The following is an 18,042-nucleotide window of genomic DNA, read 5'->3' as shown; positions in this document are numbered from 1 at the left end:
GAGGGAGATCAGAATATACCCAACCCACTCTCATTTCTTCATGCATTTACCCTGCATGTAAACTTAACTGATTTATAGTAGGAACCTAGTAGATCTACAGCAATTGTTATTTATAAGTTCTCCCAGCTCTAACGCAGCAAAGCCAAGTCTCTTGACTCACAACACTCTGCTGCTGTCCCTTGGAAAGGGAGAAGGCACGGTCAAACCCATGGGCTACTTCTCAAAAAGGGGTGAAAGGACCTCTGCTTTCTTCCAGGGGAAGTGTATTTCTCTAGAGGATGAGCCAAGAGAGAGAACAGTACTGCAGAGAACTAATTCATAATTTGTCTGAGAAGAAAATGGGAGGAGGGAACAAAATTTAAAGATAGAACAAACAATTTCTTTGTTCCTTCAAAGTGCATGCTCCCTTAAAAACTGCTGTGCTTCTCAAAGGTAACAGCATCTACATCTTCACGATTCCCAGATTGCAAAGATTAGATGCAAGTGAGGCTGCATTGCCCCAGGTTTGAGCAGCTAGCTGAACCCAGACCCCAGAGAACAAGGGGCTTATGATCTGGAGGAACATAATGCAAGAAGAATGTTTTCATGGGAAAATCCACGCTGCTGCATGTAACGGTGTGAATTCTACCAAATCTACACAACACACAGAGCCTGTGATCTCCTTGACACAAGGAGGGGTGTCTAATGATGCTAAAAGACAGAAAAAAGTAACAGAATAAACAGGGAGATATAGCGTTCCTTCAAATACCAGTGTAAGTGACAGAGAACCCCGTTTTGGTAACTGCAGGGGTTACCAAAAAAAAAAAAAAAAAATCATCAAGAAGTCAGTTACTTGTCTGGCTTGTGAAGTAAGAGCTTTAAACCACAGGCTGTGCAGAACTCGAGAGCCACATCTGAAGATACGCTGCCCTTTTCTCTTAAGGAGCAGCAAAGCAGCAAACCGTTAGCAGCAGAGAGCACATGGTCTTCAGGTACACCTGCAGCATCTCCCATTTTAGAGTCAATTAAAGGCAGATTTCTACATATTAGATGACCGTGGGTCCCATCCAGTTAGGTCTGACTGATGAAATCTAGGGACCAATATTTGGAAACCATGGATCAATGGGTTGTTTTTTTAAGAAGAGAAGGAAAATAAGAAAAATTTCTGAAGACCACACTCCCTGGACTGAAAAATAGTCCAGAGATACCAGAGAAACTGATCAACAAAGCATGTGTCATGGTATTTTTTGGATAAAGGACTGCTCACGTGCTGCATACTAGAAGCAAACAAAAATGTGTGCCCACTCACCTGACCTGTGTATATTCTACAAATTGGAAGCTGATAAATTCCACTTATCTGTGTTTATCCTCAGCGCCACTGCCATTGAAAATACCACTGCACAACACCAACAACACTGCAAATTATTTACTCTTCCCCAGAATCCTTCATGAGCCCGCAGAGTGGTTTCTCCATCAACTCTGCCCATTTTCATTCGGTTAACAGTGACATTTCCCCTGCTTTACAATTGAAGCTAAAAATAGCCCCTTTCATTTCTTAACTTCCTGAACTTCATCAGAATTGTGTTTTAGGCAGCAGCACAAGCACTGGGAACAAACTGGGGTTATGCATAGCTGTGAAGAACCAATAGAGGATCAGGGTAAATTAGGCATCAAAAGAACCATCTCTCCCCTTTCAGGAGGGGACTATGCTTTGAACAGATTACAAAATACCACAAATTGGAAACCGACACATTCTCTTTAAAAACACATTTCCAAGAAAGCAATTAAAAACACTATTCATAGCTTTTCTCCCCCCCGGCCCATAGTTTACTGAATGAAATGAAACAAAAACATAGACAAACACAAAAGTAAGATCTGTGTTCTTGACGTCTCATCTGTAAGGCAGTCCTTTAGAACGAACAGCACGGAGCTCCTCCGAGTACAAAGGCCAAGAGCGACCACAGTGCCACAATACCAGAGACTCTAAAGGGCAAGAATAATAAAAATGCTGTTAGGCTACTTGTATTTAGGGATTGATTTTGTTCTCATGAAGCACTGAGGTTCTTTTCCAAACTGTGTCAGGCCAGAAATTAACCCTTCACGAGCACCACAGTCACTGCCTCATGAGAGGAGTGCACTTTGAATCTGGAGTTCTCTCCTACTAGCGAGCTTTTGACTCGGCTGTAGAAAAAACACATCCATCCCACACCTGGGAGACTCTGCCTCTCTCTCCTCAAGCTTAGAGCTAGCACTACAGGTCATTAAGATAACCCTCTGTCTGTTTTGTGCTATCCATGGGGTAACATTCCCTGGTTAATCAGGATCAAGGTTAAAGTCCAGTTGCCCAGGGCTGAAAGCTCACAAGTAGCCACCCAGCAGTCAGCAAGTGATCCTGCTTCTGAACCCCTGTTCTCCTGAAGGGCTGGCAGAAGGACTTTGCAAAAGGGTGGCAGACTGATGCTGTGAGAGGGCCAAGCACCCTGAAAGGACTGCCTTTCCCCCTCCCCGTTCCTGCAATTTCCATCACTCACTGCAGCAGGCAGTTGATGCGCGGGGAGTGCCTCCAGTGGCGATAGATGGAAACCCGCAGATGAGGGTGATGCTTATAGTCTCGCAGGACAAGCCTGACGCTGTAATGAAAGCAGATGTCATGAGCTGTGGCTTGTAATGAAAGCAGATGTCATGAGCCGTGGCTTGCAGGCTGCTTGCAGCATCCCACAGCTCAGGACAGGAATCTTTATCTAAGAGTTGTCACAGCTGAGGGAGGGTGGGATGAAGACTTGGATCAAAGAGGATCAAATATTAAGACTTTGTGGTCACTTACTGCTTAAATTTATTGGAGAGCAGAATGAATTGGTTCTTTGAAAGCCGTCTGACATCAAAGCGACACAGAGCTTTAAACTCTTGGTAAATCTGCCTTTCATTCAGCCCTGGCCAGCCTCGGACATGGACAACCAAGAGAGGGGGACGTTGGCAAGGAGCATCTTCCCCAGAAAAATTCTGGAAAATGTACAACACTGAGACATATCTGAGTTCAGAAATACTACAGAAGCACTACTAATACAAACAAAAAATATGCAAAACTTCTCACATAAATAAGACAGGTTGTACAACACAGCTGTTGATGTAAAAATATTTTTCTTTTCTCCCAAGATTCTTCTAAACATGAGTCATAAAAGCAAACTGTCACAATTACCATGGAGAAACCATCAGAGAAACAGCAAGCTCTCTTGCAGAGCAAAGAGAATTAGGACAGCATAAACTGACTAATGGCCTCTTACAGGGTAAGAATATTAAAACATTTCAGAAAGCAGAAATTCAACTCATTTGCCATTTTGAAAGGTCAATTGTGTCATTTGTATGATGGCAACTTCTGCCAAGGTGGGCCCAGGCACTGGTGGATTTTTCTCCTCTAATGAAGCCATCAACTAGGCTACTGACCTATGCACCCCACAAACTGGTCACAGACCTGCCATTCATACGCACAATGCTTGAAACACCACCTCGGATGAAATTCACTTTGTTCAGATACTCGGCTAACACGGTGAGATACTGAGGGAAAGAAGGATCAGCTTCCACTGCACCACTACATCAGAAAACAAAATGGAACAAAGTTTTGTTTCTCCAGTGCTGCACTGCTACTGCACAGAGCCTCTGGAGCACAGAGCTCCTGAAGAAGCTCTTTAACTAGTGACAAAATAGGCATTTCAGAAAAGCTGCAAGCAAAGGGAAGGAATTTGAACAGTTGCCTCTTAGGAATTTAACTGAAGGCACTGAATCACGCAGATTTCAAAAAGGGAAACTAATGGAAAATGATTTGACCCTTACCCAAGTGAACTGAACTGGAGAGCTTGTTCAAGGATAAAGGAGTCACAGTGTCATTTCCCAACCTCTGAGCCATGGCATGGCCCCTGATTTAATTTTTTAAATGTCAGCTTTGACATAAAGCTACTACTTTCAGATTTATAAAATAAAAATCTAATTATAACAGTGACATTTCTAATAACACTTTCTCTTATCCAATGGAAGGCCAGCCTGCAAAACAAAAAGTCAGCCAGAGAGAACTGACGACTGTTTTCCATAGGACCCATCCATCTAATGCAATTTTCAGTAAACATTTAAACATCACTCACTTTGTGGATCTGCACAGTAGCAAATGAGCTGACTTCAGAAGAACTAGAAGGAGGAATAATGAGGTGGCATTAGAACAACACTAAAGAAACATAACTAAACAAATGGAAAGCAAAAACTCACTGAAGCTAAGTTACTAAAAGCAACAGACTCTATATAAACAAATATTTCTTAGCATCAAATAGAGCTACAGAGCAGGAAATGAATTGCCAAGTCCCAACACAAACTCTGAAGAAGTGTTGAAGAAGCGTTTTACCTGAACCACAAAGAAATGCATCATAGCCTGCCTCATGAGGAGACGACTTCTCACCTGTAAGTGTCCGGCAAAAATCAAAAAGGAGTAAACACCTTTAGCATGCTGTGGAAACCACTCCACTGTGGAATCCTAACATTTGTTAAGAGCCACTGTTTGTTTTGGAGTTTCCCCCACCTGCCCTTCAGCTCTGATTTTGTTCCTCACCCTGAAACCTTTACACACCGTAGAAAGTCTATGCCTCTATATGCATTTTAAAACACCACTAACAAAAAGGGAGCAGTTACACAAATGGCTGAAAGGCTTAACGAGATGCACATTAAAAAAACCTTAACATTCATGAAGATCTAAACCAAATTGTGCTGTATACATTTATTACTGGTATGGGAACCACTTCAAAACACAGGAGGCCCTGCGCTGCAGGATATCATGCTGCCAGGAGAAGCCAGGAAATGTCTGCCTTGCAGCTGGTATCACACCATGTGTGCAGGAACACAACCTCCTGTGCACACAGCACCACTAGTGCTGCACATGAGCCACCAAGCTCCTGCTACTTTCTGGGACCTCCCTGCCATTAGCTCACACTATTTTCCAGGCTAGGACCGCTGTTTCCCACCTCCCCTTGCTCCTTCCAAGGGCTACCAACTCTTCACAGCCCCAAGTTGGGCTCCATTCAGCCCAGCTTAGTGTAAATGCCATTTCTGCTAGCAGACAATGCAAACCTGCCCTGCATCACCCTTGGCAGCTACCAGGGACATGACGAACACATGACGTTTTGGGAGCCCACGCTTTGGGTCTGGACAAAAATGTGTATCGGCACCTCCGTGCAAATTCAGTATACCCACTGGCACCCACTCGTGCTGCATGTGGACATCCACAGAGCAAAACAAAACCCTTTCAGCTACCCGACTTTGAAGATTTGCTTAAGAACATACCATATTGTGAGCAGTCACTTGCAAGAACTATCACTGGGCAGGCTGGATCTTGGGGATTTAGGTTGCTGCTGAAGACAAGCGGATGTGTAAGATTTTTGTCTTTCCTCAGTACATTAGAGACTATTTACTGTTCTCCAATGACCTGTGGCTTCATTTCAGAAAAAGCTACTGAAGACTTTAGAAGGAACTTTGGTAGTATTCTATGAAAAGGCTAAAGATGCTTATCTGAATAACATCTACTGGTTTTCTTCCTGAAAACTAACTCCTAAGTACTCCCTCAGTCTCCTTCCCCAGCCAGACCTTCTAAGCAGCAAATCTGCTCTAACTGCATACAAAAAAATGTGAACAGAACTAAAAATTAATGGAAAAAATTAAAGGAAAGGGGTTGACTAGACGGTTCTATTTGAATGGGGTACACTGGAGGATAGATTAATAAACAGATACCCATAGAATGACTGAAATAAAAGACCAAAGAAGCATAAAAACTGGTGAGAATCTGCAGTCTGAAACTGCTAAACCAAACAAACAAGAAAACCCAGAATCCCAGTACTGTTTTTATAAGCACTAATTTTGCATCTCCTTCTTGGAAGTAGGTGGTGAGGGGGAAGAGGCAGAATTTTACTTTTCCCAGCAAAATTGACATGAAAACAATTTATCCACAAAAGAAGTGTAAAAAAAAAAAACGAGAGAACTCTTCTAACCACATCATGCCTAAGCTCACGAGATACTGTATCTACACATCTGCTCCATTTGAACATTGTATTTAGTTACTGCTCTGGGCTCAGTATAACCCTTTCTTGCAAGCTGTCATTTGAAATTAGGGTGTATTTTCCCTGAGAACTGAAACTCACTCATTTCATAACACAACCTAAGCAACATACAACTCTAAAGTGGTATATAAGGCTGTCTGCAAGCCAAACTTAGAACAAGTAATTTACTGCACAATTACTTTCTAAGAAAGATGAGCAAATCTTTTGCTCTTAAATTTAGAAAGACAAGAAACCAGATGAAAAACATTTGGGAGGAGGGAAAGTAGCAACTTATGAAATGACTGACTTTGAAATATCTTTCACAAGAAAACAAAGGGATTGCTGAAGGCTTTATAGCCCACCACTTACCTGCACAAAACCGTATACGTCTCCAAAAGATTAGATACTCGAGGAAACGGACATTTCTATAAAAGAAGAACATGTTAGAAAACCAACCAAGACAGTCCTCGTGGTAAGTGAGCTCATTTAGCGGTATTGCTGATGTATTAAATGAGATCTAAAATGAGAATGTCTCAGGGCAACACTGAGAACTGGTGACGGTTCTGTAACCACAGGGCACTAAGGAAAGATACCCTCTCTTTTGGGTGAGAGACAAGCTTTAACTCCAAACAAAAAGACCTTCGCATCTCACCTTCCAGATGGATTTTGTTACAGTCTTGGTGTCTATGAGGACAGGAAACAGGTTGTGAATGTTCTTTTTAAACTCCTCATAGCTTTCTGAATGCAGAACACATGTGGAGAAAGACATCGTAAAACTGAGGAAAAGCCAATGGTATTTCAAAGGAATAAGAAAGAGAGGTGAAGTCAGAGGAACAATGCACCACTCCAGCAGTTAGAGCTCAGAAGAAGCAACTAGCACTGCTGCTTGCTAAGAACTGTGGGTGGCTGGGGTGGCAAATGACCACTGTGCTTACTGTCCCCATCCCCGCTGCAAAGGCAGCAGCCAGGGGACAGCAGCTGTGTACAGCATTACCTGGAAGGGGCTTGTAGAACTTGTCATGAAGATGCATAAGGTCCATAAGCATGTTGTGTCCCACCAGGGGCTACAGGAAGAACACAGAACATAAAAAATATGCTCTAATGGGCCATTAAGAGAGCTCAGATATAACCAATTTTAGGCATGCTCAACAGCTGTAATCCTTTCCTCCAGCGGACAGCATCCACACACGCTCATCCAGAAGTCACTCAGGGTGCAAAGCTCACAGGAGGACTACTGCTTTCAGGAAATCAGACTTGCGGACTTTCTGAGGAGGGCAATTTTTCAGCAGCATTCTAGTTTGAGCAGACCTAAGGAGCTAGGTGGATTCTCAGTTCAGCTGAACACTGGTAAAATCTTCCAGTGATCAGATTTATAGGCTCACTCACAAGGGAAGGGACAGCCTTTGCCTGCACATCACCCATAGTCTTCTGAAGCTGAAATTCATTCAATAATCTGCATAAAGAATATCAGAATTTCCACACATAATGAGACCAATAGTCCACATGGTCCAATAAACTGGTCTGTCACATGCTGAAAAGCGTAACTTGCCCAAAAGGCAAGAATCTGCTCAGCTTTCCTAGACGGTGACTCATGCTGCGTAACACAAGGATTTTCAACATTGCAGACTCCCGCATTTTCTCAAGTGACACAAGAAACACATTGCAGAATGGGTTCTGTCTCACTCTCCCCAGCTGCATCTGGTTTTCAGGAGTAACAGAAAAGTAACACAGGGAAATCTAGTGTTTGGATCCATAACTCTGAGCATGCTTTGGGAGTGGGACCCAGTCAGTAAGAAGATGTAATGCTCAACGCTCATTTTTTCTAACCATGACTGCAACCTAAGAATTCCATTTTACTGACAACTAAACAAGATGATCACACTGAATGAGTTGAGTCATTTAATACAAATTACTACTTCAGCTTTAATCATCCCTCTACATTCAGTACGAATATCAAAAAGAGATGAAAAATGAGAGTAGGGATGAGGCATTTTACCTTCTTGGCTTCAACAAGTGTCTGGAAGAGGTTGGTGAAGCCCCGGGCAGACAGCAGGATGAGCTCCTTTTGGCAGTAGTCATAAGGAGAGTTTTCCAGAAGCTGACGATGCTGTGGACTCACTTTTTTCACCATTACCTGAAAAGAACAGTCATCAGGTATCTCAGCCTCCCATGCTAGTTGTATATACATTGCTTACTGGAGTTCAGTAAAGCTGAGGACAAATTCAGCTTCTTGGCTATGAAGGATGGAGAAATAGTGCACCCTCTGGGACCTCAGGACTGTCTCACTTATCTCCCATATGGAGATCAGTGCACCAGTAACAAAAGAGACCTCCTCTAAGAGCATCTTATTAATGCAACCATCCTTGTAAAAGGATGGTTCCTACCACAAACATAATTCAATTTAACTTGACACTAATATGGTAAGTTTATGGCACTGAAAAACAGAAACAAACAGCAATCACACAAACTGAGTCCCCAAAGGCTATGCTTCAGATGAGAAGGCTGGGTAAATCTGTCACTCTGTTGACACTGGTTATCAGACCAAAATAGTACTAGTGAAAAAAAAAAGCCACCCCACAACTTCTGTAATCTACTGCTAAGCAACTGACTGGTATCATACTCATACTATGTTTCGAGAAGTCCACAGCTATAGGTTTAATTCAGAAGATATTGCACCACATGTAAAATAGCAATAGCAAATAATGAAACAGCAAGCCATGTAACAGACAGTGTAAGTCTTCAAAGCAATTACAAGGCAAAAGTCAGCAAAGGAAAACCACAAAAAAAAAAAAGCCTAAAACCTGTACATTCTTGTGGAGGTATTGAAGGACAGATCTAAAGAAGTCTGGAGACACAGAAAGGGTCCCTCTAGAAGTGCCCCAAGGACAAGCACTTCCAGCTCAAGATATTTTGTGGCTACAGGACAAACAGAAACTAAAGTTACTCGCTTTTCTAGATCCCTTTTCTTGGGATCCCCACATCAACACTTCCCAGACATTTCTTTGTCATTGTCTTCTCCTCCTTCTCCTGCATCTGTTATTAAACATACAAGCAACATTTCAGAGTCCCTGCAAGAATGCCAGTCCTATCTGTCTAGATAGAAACCCTCTTTTCAAAAAGTCCACATTTCCAACTCACCTTGTCTCCAAGAGGCTGTGTCCAAACATTTTGGAGAGCCTGTCTCAGAACCAGCTGAACTTCAAACATCTGATAGTCTGAGACCAAAAAAAGTCACAGTGAGAACTGCAGGCAAATAAGCTTTTGTGAGGACACAGAGGAAAGCAAAAGACTTAACTGAAAAGAGGAGGGAGGAAGGCTACTACTCTGGAAAAGGCTGGCTGTGGTTTTGGAAGGTTTCAGAGCAACATACCCAGAAGCCAAGCACAGAAAAGGAGTACCAATGCATTTTCCTCCACAGTTGATAAGCAACTAACCCAGTCTTCTGAACAGCATTCAAAAAGACACCTTGATCAATCTTACTGCTTACTTAAATAAATACCTGTCTTGTCACAGGTGCTCACCATTGCCAGACCCTATTAAAGTATCAGTATTATACCTACTACAGCTACATAGCAGATACAAAACACAGTACACTCCCCACCCTCTGTATTTCACACTCTACAAAAAAGCATCAACAGACAAAGGCTTAAATACTTTCTGCCCTTCCTAAACTTCTCTGTATTTTATTCCCTGACCTAAACAATTGATTTGGTTTCTGTAAGCAAACCTAAAAAATACTCTCTGCTACAATTTCCTGTCCCTCAACTCCTCCAAAACAGCACAGAAATTCCTCAGCTCTGCTATCATGCTCCCAAAAGCTAACATGGGTGGTACATGGCCTGTTTATCCCCACTGGCACATTTATCCCCCATGAGCCTCCTTGTTGCTCCACATGAGAAGAAACAAACTCTGAAAGGAGATCCACCTTTCTGTCCTCCAAGGGGAGGAAAACAAACAAAATCCAGATCACCCAGGATTTAAAACAAGTCAAAGTTGTCCTGATCCAGAGCAACTACAAATTCTCCAGCTGCTGCTCTGAAGAAGCATGAAATGGAAGTCAGTTACCACAAAGCATGCTCCAAGCACCTAAACATCCACTTCTACTACAAAAAAACCCACCACACCCAAAGGGAGCAGAAAAGCAGAGCGCAGAGATGAATGTCTGACAGGAACCGAGGCACAGACAGGGGCAAAGAGTTGTAAAGACAGGATGGGCACAGATGCTTTCACCCTCAACAGAGCAGTTTAACAGAACAGGCAGCAAAGGACAGTAGCAGCCCCAGAGGTTCAGGAGAAGTGATGAAGCCACTCAGAGCCCACAGGTGCCTAAGGGAGACACCCTGTTTCATACCACTCAGATCTCGCAGAATCATAGTCTCCTCTTCCTCTGCTGCAGCTATCCAACAGGTCACTTCATCAATAGCCTTCTTCAGCACACCCCTGTCCAGAGCACTAAAGCAGGATCAGGGTGAATGAGGCAGAGTGTGACAAAAAGCTCTTTACAGATGAAGCCTTGTGTGCTGCTGTGGGAATACAAAAGCATCTGATCTCCCAACATTCGCCCAACTCTCCAGATTGTATCCTGTGATCTCAGTCTTCCTTCAGACAAACCACAGCATACTAGAACAGCTGGCAGCAAGGCATTCAGACCAGTAGACTTTAGTATTTCTACGAAATGTGATCTGTGTTGACAACTCCTCTTCACTAAGACAAATATCCTCAGTACTGAGGAGCCAGCTCTCTGAATAGCGCTCACCTGCTGACTTTCCAGCTACCCACTAAGAGATGCTGGCTAAGGATCTTCTCCTGTACCTCATTCATGTACGGGATTCCATCTTTGAGGAACTGAGGGGGAAGAAAAAATGCCAGGTTACTCTCCCCTAGACTTTCTTGCAGCAAATTAGAAAACAGCAGGTTAACCAGGTCCAAAACCGGCATATATTTGGGAGATACTGGTGTTCCTCATTCTCAGAATATCCTCTTCAAAAATACAAACTATTGGTAATCCAAGATGCATTCATACATAAAGGAAAACATGTTTATGTATGGAGAAAAGAAAAGGATTTTTGTCAACTGTAATAATTTTTTTTGCTCTGCTTTTACCTTTCCTTTAATGAGATCATAGAAGAATCCTAGAATCATTTAGGTTGGAAAAAAAGTTTAAGATCAAGTCCAACCATAAACCTAACACTGCCAAGTCCACAACTAAACCATGTCCCTAAGCGCCACATCTACATGTCTTTTAAATATCTCCAGGGACAGTAACTCAAGCACTTCCCTGGGCAGCCTGTTCCAAAGTTTGACAACCCTTTTGGTGAAGAAATTTTTCCTAATATCCAATCTAAACCTCCCCTTGCACAACTTGAGGCCGTTTCCTCTTGTCCTATCACTTGTTACTTGGGAGAAGAGACCAACACCCACCTCACCACAACCCCCTTTCAGGTAGTTGTAGAGAGCGATAAGGTCTCCCCTCAGCCTCCTCTTCTCCAGACTAAACAACCTCAGTTCCCGCAGCTACTGCTCATAAGACTTGTGCTCCAGACCCCTCACCAGCTTCACTGCCCTTCTCTGGACACGCTCCAGCACCTCAACGTCCTTCTTGTAGTGAGGGGCCCAAAACTGAACACAGGATTTGAGGTGCAGCCTCACCTGTGCCAAGTACAGAGGCACAATCACTTCCCTACTCCTGCTGGCCACACTATTTCTGATACAGGCCAGGATGCTATTGGGCCACCTTGGCACACTGCTGGCTCATGTTCAGCTGGCTGTCGACCAGCACCCCCAGGTCCTTTTCTGCTGGGTGGGTTTCCAGCCACTCCTCCCCAAGCCTGTAGTGTTGCTTGGAGTTGTTGTGACCCAAGTGCAGGACCTGGCACTTGGCCTTCCTGTCCATAACTGCTCAACAGTGCTCTTATGTGACAACATAGTCTGCATTTTATGGGACATATAGCAATACATAAGATACAGGTAATCTGAGACTTCCCTGCCTTCATGGCTAGTAAAGACTCCCCTTGGGGTCTGCTTAGTAGCTGCTCTTCTCAGCTCATCAGAGATAGGTTTCCTCCTTTTGAGGTGGAGAAATCTGTCCTAGGCTGACAAAGATGTAGTTATTGCCTCTAGGACAGTTCAGAAAAAAAAGCACTCGCTCTCCCTGCTGATAATGAACCACATAACATATTCCTATGTTACCAAGATGCTGTTTACCCCAGAAATGTAGCATTTAGGGATATTAATCCTGTATAATAATATAATCCTCTCTGTGTGTGTATATATTTCTCCTGTAATTGCACAGATTTCCTCTGTTTTAGATTCCTGGCAGAGAGATTACGTACCTTATTATAGTCAAAGCCATAATGAGACAGGAACTGAATGCTAGATGCAGAGAGGGTGAATTCGACATCCGCAACTCCCAACGTTGAGGGAAAGAGAAAAAAGTTGTATGAATGCACCACATATCTACAAAGAAAAGAAAAATCTCTCTAGAAGATAATTACAAGAAAGTACATAACTACTCCCAAGAGAATTCTGCATACAGTCTCAACTGCACTGTCTTCATTACAACAGAAAATGGCTTTTTACTTACTTGTGTGAATTTTCATTTGAGAATATCGCCAGCCCTATGAGGGAGAGAAACCTGCATTGAAATGGCAATGTTTAGCTGGATGTCTACAGACGTGAATATTAGATAGGGGATGCGGGGATCCCCTGAAGGAGCGTGTGTTTTCCATTCACTAACGCCACAGTGCAAATCTCCACAGCAACTGCCAGGCCGCTCCCCAGCTCCCTGAGAGCTGCAGGGTGATAAGTTTTTACTGCTAAGTGGGAAAAGGAGTCAAGTCTGATTAAATAGCAAACGGCTTGAACAATGGGTGAGAAGAAGTGAGTTGGTGATGAAAATCTCTGACTATGCATACACAGGTGTGTGGGGGTCCAATTACACTACAGAAGCATTTGGAAGGAGCTAAGCATCAGGGGACTGAAACATGTTTTTTACTACTTAGGTTGTTTGGGTTTTTTTCCTATTAATTTCTAAAAGGCACGTTAAGATCTTATATAGCCTAAGGCTTTGAACAGTATTTTAAACATTTTTGGAGCTAGTTTCTTGACCTCTAACTAGTTCTTAACTGTCAATAGCCCTCCACCACAACACGCCCCTTCTTGTGTTGATTTTTTGTATTATTTTTGGAATATCAGAAATACTAGCCTTCATTTTCCTCTCTGATAGTCCCCTTACTCACACCCTATATCAAATGACACAGCCCTGAATATGAGCTGTTGTCACCTACTTCTTGCTTGCATGCTCTTTTAAAAGCCCCATGTTTGTATCAGCAACCTTTAGACATGAACAACTTTAGACCAGTAAAAGGTATACAGCATCCCTGACTTTCAGTTATTTAAAATATTAAAAAGTTGATAGGATTAAAATTCGGGAGGCGGGGAGAGGCCAAAAACCAAACCAAAACCTTACCACAGCAAACAAACAGCTGTGTCAAGTGAATTAAGACCAGAGCCACCTGCAGGGCTCGCCAGCTGGTGGGCAGCCAGTGACCACTGGGACCCTGGGAGATGGTTTTCTGTGTCAGAACAGCACTTACCAAGCTGCGTAACAGTGAAGCGCTGAACGCTCTGCCTGGCCTTCAGGTACCGCTCCGCAGGGGAATCAAACAGGCTATGAACAAACCCAGAATTGGGGGAAGGGGAGCGGAAACGAGAAGGTTTGCAACGAAGCTAGAGCAGCAAGTGTCCCTCACATTTCAACTCCCAACAGCTTTACCTGGGCTCATTAGTTTGGGTGAAAGTTGAATGTAAGCCAGTAAATTCCATATCAAGGGCTGTTGAGGTGGAGAGAACACACACACACACATAAAAAAATCTGAAACATGAAGCATGCATCCCACCAACATCAGGACAAGGCCCCCTGAAACACCTCTCTTCACTAGAACCTCTGTGTCAAACCCACCGGTAACAAGCTCAAGAGAAAAGGCAACCTGGAGCCTCCTCTCGCCTCATCCCTTTGGCAGGATGAGGAAAGGAGCCCCCGCCCGGGGGGCCTGCCTCACCCTTTGTAGCATGTCCTGTCCCGTGTCCACCTCCCCCGTAAGTCACACCCTGAGCCCCCAGCCCACCGAGCCGAGGCCAGCACCGTGGAGGGCGCTCACTTTCCCCCCTCCGCTGCCTGTTTTCAAGCCAAGCGCCTCAGCGTTCGCTCTTCTGCTACCCGCCATTACCCGCTAAAATACACCTCAGCGCCCGCGTCGCTACAGCCTCGCCCCCCGCCAGGCAAGGGCCCGCCGCCCTGCGGCTCACCCAGGAAGGCCGCGCGGCGGACGCGGCCCCGCAGGCGCGGCAGCTGCCACTGGAAGCCCGCCGCCCCCACCTCCATCGCAGGCCGCCGCGCTTGCCCCCGGCCCGCCGCGCCTGCGCTGCGCCGGGGGGGGGGGGGCGGGGGGCGGCTCTTGCCCTCGGCTTCAAAAAAAATGAAGTAAAAAAGACAAAAACAGGCGGGCCCCACAGAGCGCCGGTCGAGCGGCGGCGGGGGCGCGGCCGCAGCAGGCGGGGAGATTCAGGCGCGAAAGGCGCGAAGCCGCTGGGCGGAGGCGGCTCCTGATGCGCGGCTTTGTCTTCCGCGGGATCACGCAACGGCCCAGTATTATGCCACAGCACCAGCTACTAGGTAAAAATTCAGTAAAAAAAAAAGGGCTTTTTTTTTTTTTAAGAATGACGTCAGCTGAACGCTAAGGATTTAGCATGTACTCCAGGACGGCCTTTCTGGCGCTGTTGTACGCAGGGGCTCAACACTGACGTAGATCCACCCCCCCGGGCTGCAAGGCCGCGGCAGCAGGCACGCCACCAGCCGGTAGGCCCGGCCCCCACGGTCGCGGAGCAGGCGGGCGCAGAAAACGAAGGCACATAAATCATTGCCTTTTGCTAAATGGGACTGGCAGTGTAAAATGGATCAAGCATTTAAAAGAGTTCAGATGACAGCAAAGACAAAAATAAAATATAAAAAATAAAATATACTTTAAAATCATTGAATTCTGAAGTAAATTCTGCTGGTCCATGAGGATGAACTACAGCAGTTTGTCCTAGCCTTAAAGAAAAGGTGCTGATGATTTTAGAATCAAGAATGAGACACATTTCCATGCATTTAAAAACATTTTATTATATAGTAAGATGCCATGTTCCAACTTTTTCCAGCTCTTAACCTTCACTGCACCTGTACGCACACAAAAAGAATTGGTGGTTGTTCCTTGGAAAGTTTTCCCAGCCGTCTCCACATTACTGATAGATTCTTCGTGGCTCACGCAGAACAACACCACCCTCCTCCATAGCTTTTTCAAATTCCTGAATCTTGTTTGAGAGAGAGAGAGAAGGGAGGGGGATAAATACAAGGAAAGGCCATCAGCACTGCAGTCGCAGCGGGGACGTTGCTTGGTGTGGCGGGGGTGAACAGCCTCGCTGAAGCACAGCAGGCTTGCCTTCTGAGTGTTGCAAGAAGGGACTGTCAAGCCACAAACGAGAACTAACGGTGAAAAGGAGTAAAATTAAGGCTTAAAAAGGGGCCAAAGTGTAGGGAGATGGGTACTTGCCGAGTCACAACGACGTTCCCAGGGAATAACGGCTTTAAAGTTCACAAAGTTGATTCCTGCTTCCAAGCAGCGCTGTGCCATTACACGGCCAAGGTTTTTGCATGCTGTTACTCCCTTGGGGCTGTATAGGTGTCTCTTTATGGCCCACTCCCGGGTAGAGGCAGATACTACAACATCTCCATTACAGCGCTCAACGAAGGCTTCTACGTAACGCTGGGTCCGCTCAAGCCGTAATCTGAGTGAAGAAAAGAAAGGACATGGGATGGGGTGTCTTTTCCAGATATAAAAAAAGAACACATTCAAATGCTTACATGCATAAGTGACTTACTTTAAATAAAACTGAATGTGCTGGAGCTATTAATACAATAATGGTTTCTTAATACTGCTTTTCTTATCTAGGTTTTTGCTTACTTTATGAGAACATAAAATAGGACTCATTTTACCAGTTCAACAGAGTGAAATTCCAAGAGCAGCTTTTCACCAGTTATGCAGGTGACAGTGCTAGGCTGCCTTACACCAGACTCACATCAGCCAGGCACTGTATGCCGGCGCAGCATGGTACGGGAGCGCACAAGCCAGATCAGGGGAACTGCTCCAGCCAGCACGTAACCTGAGGTTTGCTAAGCAGCCACTTCAGTAAGGCTTCTGCTTATGCAGCAGGTGACAACTTGTCAGGAGCAGCAAGTGGTCAAGCAGTACTTCATAAGCCACAATGCATAACCACAGAGTAGCAGGAGCAGCTATTTTCTGTTGCACTGAGACAGTATCAGGTTTCCACATATGAACAAACTGGACATAGTTCTCCCCTAAAGAGCAAAATAATGATTTTGAATCCCCAGCTTAAAATGAACTTACTTTCCTGAGGAAAAGCAATCAGCATTTTCTAACAAACAAACAAAAAACCACCACCCCAGATTATTTTATTAAAGTGCCTCAAATAAAACGACAATCCATGGTCAGCACAGGACTAGGAGAATCCTAAATTAAACAGAGGTTGCTTAAGCAATATTACTGCCACCTTAACAACAGAGGGAAAGATCTTCAATGCATATGCTAGCTTTTATGTGCTGCTAGCCTACTGTTCTCTGAACACAGAAGACACCTTTTAAGAACAACTAAGGGAGCGATTGATTCAGCAACCCACAAAGTGCATTTTGTAGAATTTCCACCTGGTGGGTTTTGGGGTTTTTGTTTTGTTTGTTGTTTTGTTTTCTTTTGGAGTCTTCATTTCTGCTGGTGACTTTCCAACTCACCTATACCAGAACTCACGCTTTGGCCACGTTGTCTTCCAGCCACGCTCCTTCCTAGCCAGGGCCAACTCCTCCAAGTTGCGAGGATTCCTGTTAGTGAAGTCTGGGGCAACAATCTCATTGTCGCTTGTGTCCACTTTGGTCTCAGTTTTGACACCAGCTGTAGTTGATGCAAAACGAAGACCTTGGGGGAAAGCAGGAAATAAAATCCCACAGACTTAAAAAAAAATCCACAGTGCAGACAGTAGAATAAATACAATATAGAATGATGGAGCTTGTAAAAATCAGCAGGGCAAAATCAGCTTTTTTTTTTTTTTTAACACTAAATAGATGCATTACCAGAGCTCAAACAGTTTCTCCAACTTATGAGGTGAACTGTAGGCTAAAAATAAAAAGCGTATTAAGTTTTAACAGTGGTTCAAAACTTGCATGTAAAATATAAATTCAAGCATAACTAGAAGGTCCCTGGGATTAACAGTTTACAAAACACTGAAAGTGAACTACACAAGGAACCAGTGACCATGCTACCAAATAACAAGGTAAAAATCCTCGATCCTGTCAGACAAATCGTCACTAATTAAGCTAACAAACGCGAATTTGGAGTTAGGCTTGCAAACTCACTCTGCTACACAACCTTTCGGTCCAGAGTGGCAGCGGAAACCTCTCACCAGAGTGACGGGCAGGGCCTCTCCTTGTCAGACCACCCGCCCGGGCCGGAAACGCGCCAGCAGGCGCCCCGGTCCCACAGCAGCCCGAAAGGCCGTCACAGGCGGGAGCCCGGCACCGACAGAAACCCGCGCACAGCGGAGCAGCCCCGCCAAGATACCCGGCTGCCCGATCATCCTGGGAGCGGCACTCGGCCGGCAACACGGGGGACGCGGAGCGCCCCGGCCGGGAAAAACCGCGGCGGGGCTGAGCTTACCCGCTCCACGTGCCGGCAGCCCGCCAGTCGCCAGCAGCAGGCGACTGCGGCTGCTCAGCGCCATGGGGAGCTGGTGACCGCCACGGCCTCAGACAGCAGTCACCGCCGCTCAGGGCCACCCGGGCGCCACCATCTTGCCAAGGCTGGCACCCTCCCCCGGAAGCTGGTCCTGATCACTTCCGTCTCGCTTGATGATGTCACGGGGAAGCGCCGACTACACAGCCGCCTGGCTC

At 45.0% G+C, this 18,042-nt stretch overlaps 2 protein-coding genes across 2 annotated transcripts; both read right to left on the bottom strand.

Annotated features, from left to right (window-relative positions):
- Positions 1-1,889: 1,889 nt before the first annotated feature.
- PNLDC1 (PARN like ribonuclease domain containing exonuclease 1) lies at positions 1,890-14,576 on the bottom strand (the record flags this gene model as incomplete). Its single annotated transcript, XM_081997278.1, has 19 exons — positions 14,355-14,576; positions 13,822-13,879; positions 13,643-13,716; positions 12,631-12,664; positions 12,380-12,503; positions 10,804-10,892; positions 10,399-10,499; positions 9,186-9,262; positions 8,044-8,181; positions 7,042-7,111; positions 6,700-6,785; positions 6,417-6,472; positions 5,299-5,366; positions 4,367-4,420; positions 4,113-4,155; positions 3,466-3,565; positions 2,804-2,979; positions 2,511-2,609; positions 1,890-1,962 (listed from the first exon to the last, which is right to left on the bottom strand). Exons 1-19 carry the CDS (start codon positions 14,428-14,430, stop codon positions 1,890-1,892), a joined length of 1,596 nt encoding a protein of 531 aa, XP_081853404.1. The 5' UTR covers positions 14,431-14,576.
- On the bottom strand, positions 14,496-17,873 carry MRPL18 (mitochondrial ribosomal protein L18; the record flags this gene model as incomplete). The annotated part of the gene is made up of 4 exons (XM_081997281.1): positions 14,496-15,398; positions 15,638-15,872; positions 16,891-17,071; positions 17,810-17,873. The coding sequence occupies 4 exons, from the start codon at positions 17,871-17,873 to the stop codon at positions 15,327-15,329; spliced, it is 552 nt and encodes a 183-aa protein (XP_081853407.1). The 3' UTR covers positions 14,496-15,326.
- Between the last annotated feature and the right edge of the window lie 169 nt (positions 17,874-18,042).

The sequence above is a fragment of the Phaethon aethereus genome, assembly GCF_964289735.1.
Source record: "Phaethon aethereus genome assembly, chromosome: 3".
In the NCBI taxonomy this organism is placed as follows: domain Eukaryota; kingdom Metazoa; phylum Chordata; class Aves; order Phaethontiformes; family Phaethontidae; genus Phaethon; species Phaethon aethereus.
Note: the sequence above shows the minus strand (reverse complement) of the source record. Positions and strands in the feature narration are given on the sequence as shown.